The 9,821-nt window shown below is 41.6% G+C and overlaps 1 protein-coding gene across 16 annotated transcripts in view; it reads left to right on the top strand.

The window, feature by feature from the left end:
- The first annotated feature begins 869 nt into the window (after positions 1 to 869).
- The window catches only part of SGIP1 (SH3GL interacting endocytic adaptor 1), a 238,198-nt gene continuing 229,246 nt past the window's right edge, over positions 870 to 9,821 (top strand). For 7 of the 16 annotated variants that reach the window (XM_070786384.1, XM_070786383.1, XM_070786376.1 and 4 more), the window contains exon 1: positions 871 to 1,225. In XM_070786384.1, the coding sequence (XP_070642485.1) occupies positions 1,216 to 1,225 (10 nt within the window). In that variant the 5' untranslated portion in view covers positions 871 to 1,215. Of the gene's footprint in view, positions 1,226 to 9,821 lie in introns of all 16 variants that reach the window. The other 9 variants (XM_019957308.2, XM_070786381.1, XM_070786380.1 and 6 more) reach the window with 2 other exon arrangements.

Genomic DNA, 9,821 nt, shown 5'->3' with positions numbered 1-9,821 from the left:
GAAGTGTCATTTAGAAGAAAGTTGGGTTTCCTACAGCGACTGCAGTGGGTAGTAGCGGCCACTCTCCACCTGGGGCTGCGCGGCGGCTCACGTGCGCGCTGGGCCGGAAGGATGCGCTGGCGGCTGGACTCGAACGCTGCGGAGCAGAGCTGCGCCCCGCGGTCCCCGTGGCGTCCTGCTGCCCGGGTCCAGTAGGGAGGAAGGGAAGTCCATCTGAGGCCTCCCTCTCTGCCTGCTCCCCTCTCTCCCGCCTCCCGCCCCAGAAATTATCTCATGCGTTGCCAGTGCGATTCCAGAGCCCCACTCGGGTGGGTTCTTTTGTTTCTTTGTTTTAATGACAGTTCCCAGCCCTTCGGCATGTCATGCGCGATTAATCCCCTGGCTCTCTTGAAGGCAGCTGGGGTGAAATTTCTTCTGCACCATCCTTTTGGGGATAATTGTTTATGATGTGACGTCAGCCGGATTGAGTTTTCTCTCCTGAATGAGAGAGAGAGTCACAGATGTGTGCGGAGGCCACAGATACTGACATTTGGAATTCCTTCAGGGCAAAGGGAAATGGGAATGGGAGCTTGAGTGTGCGCAGCCAAGACTCCAGGCTGCACGGAATTATTAAGAAGTGTTTCTTTAAAATAATAATAATAATTCCTCTCCGCAGCGAGTCACTTAGGTGCGCCTTTCATGCCCGAGTCCGCGGTGAAGGTGGCGGCGTCTGATAATTAATCTCGGGTACCCAGCCGCTGCAATAAGCTTAAGAAGAAGAGGAGGGGCGGGGGAAGTGCGTCACCAGGTGGGGAAGGGGCTGTGCATTTGGTGACAAGCCGGAGGGGATGGGGGTGGAGGGGAATGGGGACGGGAAATAGGTTCTGTGTGCTCTCCCGGGGTATTGTGTCAGGAGATGCGGGCTGGCTACCATGTGACGCGGTCCAGAGCTGAAGGGATTGGCCGAGGCAACGCAGGCGGTGCAGCTCGGCCGGCTGCCTGTTCCTCTCCCTTTCTCTCGCAGCATCTTCCTGGGAGCCTGTAGGTGAAGCAGCACCAGCAGCATCCATGGCCTATCTATGGGGTTAACACTTGTCTCCTTTGGCTTCAGTAGCGGACACAGCTGATCTCTCGGCGGCGGCAGCAGCTTTGCGAGGACTTAAGCTGAGACCTGGAATCGTATCCTCCTGTGTTTTTTCAGACTCTTTGGAAATTAAGGAATGCAATTCTGCCACCATGATGGAAGGTAGGATGCTTTCTGTTGTGGTTGACTGGCTACAGGCAAGGTTTGGGGAGAACAGCGTTGAAATATGTGTGCAGCCTGTGTTTGTGGCTGGTCTAGAACCCGGTTGCCAGGATGTACAAACAGAAATGCTGCAGTTTGCTTGCAGCGGACCAGGGCTCAGACTAATGGAATCAAACCACAGGGCTTCTGTTTAGCTCAGAACCTACAGAGCTCCCAGCTCTTATGAGAGAGAAAAACCTAAAGTGCTTGCAAAGAACTGAGATAGAGCTAGGAAAGAGCTTGCAAAGCAGAGAAGTTGGGAGAGAAGATAAGGTTTTCTGCTCTGGGTTCCTGGGATTACACTGATTAAACATTTACAGTGGAAACTTGTCTTCTGAAATTGACAGTAGACAGGAGAGGTCATTGACACAGTTATCCATGCTGTCATTTTCAGTGAACTGTTTAAAAATTTTAAAAATTCTTCTAAGATGTTTTTATCTCTGCAATTTACAGCATACCCTTGGGGTGAGGGGTTTCATTTTGTCCACAGGCTCTAGTTGTAGGGGGCTGTCACTGCAACAGAATGAATGATGTGAGGAAAACATTTGGGACTCTTGTCTTCTTATTTGGGCTCTTATCAGGTTTTTTTAAGAAGAATTTTGTGCTTCTTAAATGCGTTCCCTGTGTCATGGTTCTTAGCCAAGCATCAAATTAACTGATTAGCTTTTTGCATTCAATATTAAGTGTAAAGAGGAAGTTTCCTGGGAGACATGTTGTTTAAACTACATTTTATTCTACTAAACTACCCTTCTAAGCTTGACATGGTGACAACCAAGATTGCCTCAGAAAAGCAGCAAGCTGATTAGGAAAGAAGCAGGCAGCCCTACCCTGGCTTTGATTTTCTGCTTTCACAGTACAGGATGGTGCAAAACTCCTGGCCTTTCCTAAGATGACAGGCAGAAATTTGTCCCCAGCCTGGATTTCACAATGCAGAATCGAGTGCATAATGGGTCTCAAATCTGCCATGAAAATGGCAGAGAGGCCACCTCTTAAGTCAAGGTCTGTCTTACAGATTTGAAACATTCCTTAGAAATTTACCAAAATGGAATAAGAAGAGAATGGTTGTGGAAAAAAAAGAAAAACAGCAGTGTTTCCTATACTTATTTGGCAGAAATGAATTCTTTTTGCTCTGTCCGTCATCATGTCAAACATTGTTAATGTGATTTGGGGGAGTGAAGAATTCTACAGTCATGGCCCACAGATTTTAGAAAATAGCCTTAAAAGAGAGATTGGATATCATTTTGTTATGGAGCCTGGTCTTGTTTGCGAAGAGTTCTTAAGCTAGTTCTTTAAACACCGGCCTAAATAAACTAAGTTTACTAATGATCAAGATTAAATCATTTTCATTAATTCAAACTGAATTTAACCTTTGCATAACAAGGCAAGACAAACAGAAAGAGCATTACTGAGGGAGTTTTCAGTTAGAAGCTCATGTGCATTGCCCTCTTCAGAAAAAAAATGTGTCTACAGAGGTACTAGATTTCTCCAGCTAAATTTCATGTAGCATTTCTTAATAAATCCACACACATTCTGATTAGATTTTAATCTTACACAGGGACTTGGAAGATTTACTTCTTGCCTTATAAACTATGGACTGAAATTATCTCTGAAGGAAGTGATATTTTTTGATGCTTGTTAAGGATTCTTCTGGTAATATTGTCTATTGTGCTATCCCAGAATGTCAGTTCAAAGCCCTGTGATAAGCTTATCTGGGCTGACTACACTGAAAGGAGAACTGTAACAAAGACTTGTGTTGGAGCTGAATTAACACTATTGCTCTGCATTTGCCAAATTTATCTAATGAAGGATGTTATCTTAGCACTGTTAGGAGTTAAAGATGACACTAGGGGTGCGGTTCCCATCCATCAGATCCTTGCAAAAGAAATTGGACAGGTGTTTCCAGTGGCTTAAAAATGTAAATGAGACTAATATTTTTTAATCTACCTATAGTTCCTGCTTCAGTGCTATTCAAGACTTATTATCTTCTTGGTTCAATGACTTTAGAAAGGCTGGTGGGAACCTTAACCAGAAGTCCAGTTTGCCTATCAATGGCCTTCCAACTTAGATGCCAGCCTTTCTGCCAATATATGCAAGTTTCTGATACTGCATCTCACAATTTCACCTCTTTAATGCTCTTACTCTGAAAGTGTGTCATATCAGTTATCATTCCAACTTAACTCTTCCCTAGGCTTCTATCTATCAAGATAGCCTTGGAAAGATAAGAAACCCCCTAAAAGGAACTGAAAATCCAGTCATGGCAGCCGTCTACCAAACATCAGTGGGCTCAGAGAATGTGTCACCAAACATCCAGATAGTTAAATGCTGTCTCTTCTCAATTAGTACATGTGACACAGACAATCACACACACACACACTCATGCACAGTTATACACACATATGTCATCTGCCCATATACATTATTCTAGAAAGGGAGAGAACTCACATTTGCATTTGTGTGTATGTGTTTTGGTATTTATTAATGTCTATTGCTCAGGAAAAACATGACCATGGCAACTTTTCAAAGCTGCTTCTCTACTCTGTGTAAAGCAAGAGTGAACAGATATTCATCAGAATGGCTCATGGTTTACTTTTGTGTTCTCATTTTGATGGACTAGGATATATGCTCCATTCATTCAGTGTCTATTAGAAATTCTGACCATAGAGAAGCATTGTTACTACCTCTCCACTGGGTCCAGTATCACAGAAGGCAGTGAAATAATTCTACAGGGACCTCAAGCATGTTACTGGTATTATACTTTGTGCCTCCATGACTCTTTTCAAATATTTTTCTTTCAAAAGTGTATTTTAAGGGACTTGATTTGTTGATTTCTACATTGAAAAAAATTTTTTGGCAATGGTTAGTATTGGGTCTTTCCTAAAGAATATCATGTGATGTGGAGCCTTAAGAAGTATGACTATGAAGGGAAAGAGGATGAGCAAAGGGAATTATTAATACTCATAAAGGGTGTGTGTACTGGCCAAGCTTACAGTGCAGTCTGTGTGATTAGAGCAACTATTCAAGGATTTTGCTGTTTTACATATGTTATTATTAAAGTTTGAAAATGACCTTTTAGCTACTTTTTTTTTAAGGTAAGGGAAACTGAGTCAGGGTTTCCAGGGACATTTGTTAATTTGTAAGGCGGTATGGGAAGTTTTCCCTTGTCTGGCAGAACTGGACTAAACGCGCTGATGTTTTCAGTTCTCTATTCAGGCTCTTAGGTGTTTTACTGAAAAGAAAAGTTTGGGGGTGCCAATGGTTTCATCCTAAAATAATTTTTAAAGTTAACAAGCATGTTTTAAGGATTCACTGGGTTTAATTGCAATGTGCAGATTAATTTAATAAATTTTATTGTCTTTATTAGTCATAATAGCCCATCAGTAAGTGTATTCTGTACTGAGTGCTTCTGCAGTACTTTTTCTAAATTGCAAGAATAAAAACTAATACATTGAGGTAAAAAATAGGAGAACAGATTTTGGACCCATGTTCATCACAAGTCTCCTTGTTTTGATCCCGCATAACATTTTAAATATGAACTTTTTCTTTTTGCTTTGTATCAAAGTGGACATGTTAACCTGATTGAAGACTAGGACTTAAGTTTTACTGGTTGCATCTGTCTTTCTTTTAAATATGGGTATTCACAGAATCACACTTCTCAATTCCTTCTTAATACCTATTATCTCCAAAATCAATGTTTAGAAAAATTTAAGCAGTTCTAGGTTAACTGATCTTCTGTTGTTACAATGAACCTTGTAATGGTAAGAGCTTTTCTTTCCCCTATCTAGGAATGAAGTTTATTTGTTTGGAAGATTCTTTGCTATTATCAAAAAGGAACAAAGCATTTTGAAGCTGTAACTGTTCATTTTGTAGTTAGCTAAGAAGGAAATGGCAACCCACTCCAGTGTTCTTGCCTGGAGAATCCCAGGGATGGCGGAACCTGGTGGGCTGCTGTGTATGGGGTCGCACAGAGTTGGACACGACTGAAGCGACTTAGCAGCAGCAGCAGTAGCAAGAAGTTTTAAAGGGACTGCTTCTTACTTTTCTATCAATTCCCTTCCCAGAAATAGTGATGTTATTTTGGAAAATCATAAGGAGGCATACGAGATTTTAATATATATTCCCTTCCTTATGCAATTTCTCTCCTTCTTAAAGGGCTCAGGGTTGGAAAAAGCCTCCTTTTATGTATAAATTCCCATCTAATTCCCAAGGTCAACTTTAAATCTCTAAAAGAACATGTAGTCTTTAAAAAAGATTAACTTAGATAAACCATGCTGGAAGACTGTGAATAATTTGGCACATATGCTATCCATGTTTCAAATAAACAAGTTGCAGGAAGTCAGCAACTCACAGTTTTTATGTTCCTGAGTTTGTCTATGAAGCAGTCACTTGGAACAAATTTTTCTGTAGCGATATAAATAGTGGTTGGATTCTCTAACTAAATCCATCAAAGATTATTTACCTGAAACTAAATATTTGCCATGAAATGTATAAAGAACACGACATTTTATATAGTAGTTAGCCAAAAGAAAACAATGCCATTAAATGTGTTTTCGGTTTCTCATATTGCTATTTGAGGGCAAGAAGGTTTACTAGAGAACAATGAAGAGATGGAGAGAAATTTCAAAACAATTTTTTGGGGGTATTTTTAGAACTTTTAGAGACTCTAAATGCTGGATTTTAAAATTATGTTTAATTTTACTTTCATAATTGTGGTTTGTGCTGTGTTGTGCTGTGCTTAGTCACTCAGTTCAGTTCAGTTCAGTCGCTCAGTTGTGTCCGACTCTTTGCGACCCCTTGAATCGCAGCACGCCAGGCCTCCCTGTCCATCACCAACTCCTGGAGTTCACTCAGACTCATGTCCATCGAGTCAGTGATTCCATCCAGCCATCTCATCCTCTGTCGTCCCCTTCTCCTCCTGTCCCCAATCCCTCCCAGCATCAGTCTTTTCCAATGAGTCAACTCTTCTCATGAGGTGGCCAAAGTACTGGAGTTTCAGCTTTAGCATCATTCCTTCCAAAGAAACCCCAGGGCTGATCTCCTTCAGAATGGACTGGTCCAACTCTTTGCAATCCCATGGACTGTAGCCTGTCAGGCTCCTCTGTTCAAGGGATTTTTTAGTCAAGAATACTGGAGTGGGCTGCCATTTCCTTCTCCAGGGGATCGATCTTCCCGGCCCAGAGGTCAAAGCCATGTATCCTGCACTGGCAGGCAGAATCTTTACCACTGAGCCACCAGGGAAGCCCTGCTTGCATTATGGAAACTCACGAATGGAATTAAGAAAGGGAGAAAGATGATTGTAAAGGAGTTACAGGAGCCAAGAGCTCTGGCCTCCTGGGCTTGATCAAGCTCATCTAGTATGTCACGTACACCAACGGCTTTGTTACCTGTCTCAGATTGTCTAGAGCAAATACTTCCCTGCCTCAGGGCTTTTGCTTGGCCAAGAACACTGTTTTTCCAGCTCACGGTGTAACTGATTGTCTTGTGGTCCCAGCAATACTGCCACCTTGTCTGGAGGCCTTCCCTCCCATCCTTGTCATCCCAAGCTCCCAGACACACACCCTGCGCACTGAGTCCATCTTGGTCTTCTGTCTTTCCTAAAAGCTATTTTTATGATCTGCGGTTGTTTAACAGTGTATCAACTGAATCTCTGACTCAGAGGTAAGCTCCATGAGGGCAAGAATTAGATCCATCATTTCCCTCTCTGTTCTTATCTCGCTATGCAGAGTGGATGCTTAGATGTTTATTGACTAAGTGAATAAAACCAGATGTAAGTGACTGATCACTTAACAGTGTACATTTTAAAGTATTATTTGGGGTATTATGGTGAATATGGGCTTCCCTGGTGGCTCAGAGGTTAAAACGTCTGCCTGGAATGTGGTAGACCCGGGTTCGATCCCTGGGTGGGGAAGATCCCCTGGAGAAGGAACCCACTCCAGTACTCTTGCCTGGAGAATCCCATGGAGGGAGGAGCCTGATAGGCTACAGTCCATGGGGTCGCAAAGAGTCAGACACGACTGAGCGACTTCACTTCCTTTCACTTTCACTTATGGTGAATATAACAAAAATAAATTCTCAAATCTATATTTTTCCTGAAGAAACAAGATCTATAAACATGAGATAACTAGGGAAATATACGTATTGTGGAGTGCTAATTGTAAGATACAGATAATACCTTTTGAGAAGCCAAAGAAAAGAAATAGTCCATTTGAAAATATGTACTTGAGCTTGAATTATTTTGGGGATTAGCGCCAAGGAAATGATTTCATAATGGAAAGAGACAAGTTATAGCAGAGCTATTCAAAGATATTCCCACAGGCATTGTTGTCAATACCCCGTACATTTTTTTCTTTTTTCTCTCCCTTCTGCTTTCCTTGTATCTTTGCCTTCCTTTCTCCACTTTTCTCATTCTTCAATTCCTCCTTTTCATTCTGGGTTCTATTTCCTTTTTCCTGGCTTATGACCAGATCTGAAAATAAGGCCTATAGAGCCAGGCATTTGGAATTTGGGAAAGTATTGTAAGTAAATTAATGTGTGTAAACAAATGTAACGTTGTATGACATATTTGTGCATGCAGTGGCATGTGATGGATGTGAGGTTTCTCAGATGCCAAATTAGTCTTGACTGGAGAATTTGTGAATCTTAGAAACTCAATATGTTCACTGAATTTGTGCAGATTGGGTTTTTTGTTTCAAAGACCATGGACCCAGGCATCAGACTTAGGTTTGAGTCTTAAGTGTTGTCACTTCTCAGCTATGTGTGTGGAGAGGATTACTTTACCTTCCTGGAGTTCTGTTTCCTTGCAAACAAAGTACGAGCATTGATCCGTCATCCCTCTAGAAATTCCAGCTCTAAGAGTCTCTGGCATCTGCTGAATGATTTGGATTCCACATATTCACTCCCTCTAAGGTTTGAATTCTCATAATTGACTCCTCTTCCTCCCACCTCAAAGCATACTTTTCCTGACACACAAAAAATGATTCAGATATATTACTATCCGCTCTTACTGCTGTATTCTTCCTCTACTGTCCTATTGCACGTATGCTGCAAGTTTGCTTTGCATCTTTGCTTTCGCTGTGCTGAAAAACAAAAATGCGCTTATGCAACTCTCCTATGTAGCTCTGAACATAGAACTATTTATGCATTAAAAATTGTATATTGAATGCATACTAGGTGTTAGACATGGTTCTAGGTGTTAGAGGCTGAGTAGTGAATAAAACAGATTCCTGCCTGCACAGAGCTTCTCTGAGAAGACATTTAAGCAAAGGCTTGAGGGAGGGAAGGGAGTGAGCAGTCAAGTAATTATCTAGAGGAATAATCCAAAGTAGCAGCAGGGAGAGCTAGTGAAAGGCTCAGAATGTGGGTAGAACAGCAAGGAGGCCAGTGTGTCTGGAGCAAAGGTCAGGGGAATGTTTAAGAGAGAGACTCAGAGAAGTAAGAACAAATAGACACATACCCTTGAGTCCCTTTCTCTTTTTTTTTTTTTGGTTGAAGTATAGTTGACCTACAATATTATATTAGTGTCTGATATATAATATAGTGATTCAATATTTTTATAGATTACTCACCATATAAAGTTATTATAATATTATTGACAATTTTCTCTGTGCTGTACATTACATCCCTATTATTTATTTTATAGTTGGTAGTTTGTACCTTCACCTATTTCACCTGTTCCCTCACCCCCCTCCCCTCTGGCAACCACTAATTTTTTCTCTGTATCTGTGAGTTCATTTCTGTTCTATTGTATCTGTTTATCAGTTTTGTCTTTTAGATTCCACGTATAAGTGAAAACAAACAGTATTTGTCTTTCTCTGATTTACTTCACTTAACACAATACCCTCCAGGTCTACCCATGTTGTTGCACATGGCAAGATTTCATTCTCTTTTATGGCTGAGTAAGTAAATAATACCACTTAAGGAATTCTCCAGGCAAGAATACTAGTGTGGGTAGCCATTCCCTTCTCTGGGGCATCTTCCTGACACAGTGATCAAACCTGGATCTCCTGCATCGCAAGCAGTTTCTAGATTCTTTCCCTGGTGGCTCAGATGATAAGGAATCTGCCTGCGGTGTAGGGGACCAGGGTTTGATCCCTGGGTAAGGAAGATCCCCTGGAGAAGGGAATGGCTACCCACTCTGGTATTCTTTCCTGGAGAATCCCATGGACAGAGGAGCCTGCCAGGTTACAGTCCGTGGGGTTGCAAAGAGTTGAACATGATTGAGCAACTAACACTTTCACTTTTTTCAGCTATTTATCATATCTTCTTTATTCATTCATCTGTTGAGGGACACTTAGATTGCTTCCATATCTTGACTATTGTAAATAAGGCTGTGATGAACACTGGGATGCATGTATCTTTTAGAACTAGTGTTTTTGCTGGATCCCCTTCAATGGTAGGAAAGTCAGTTTCCTTTTGCAGAAGTCAGTCTGCATGGGCCTGTGTTATCCATGTGTCAGGAAACAGGTGGGTATTCAGAAGCCTGTTATTCTGACACTGGTTCTATGACTGTCTTACGATGGTGCCTATCAGACTCATTCTTCCCCCACATTTCAGTAAGTGG

This window comes from Bos indicus, chromosome 3 (genome assembly GCF_029378745.1).
Source record: "Bos indicus isolate NIAB-ARS_2022 breed Sahiwal x Tharparkar chromosome 3, NIAB-ARS_B.indTharparkar_mat_pri_1.0, whole genome shotgun sequence".
Classification (NCBI taxonomy): domain Eukaryota; kingdom Metazoa; phylum Chordata; class Mammalia; order Artiodactyla; family Bovidae; genus Bos; species Bos indicus.
The sequence above is the reverse complement of the archived record's forward strand: the minus strand, read 5'-3'. Positions and strand labels throughout refer to the sequence as shown.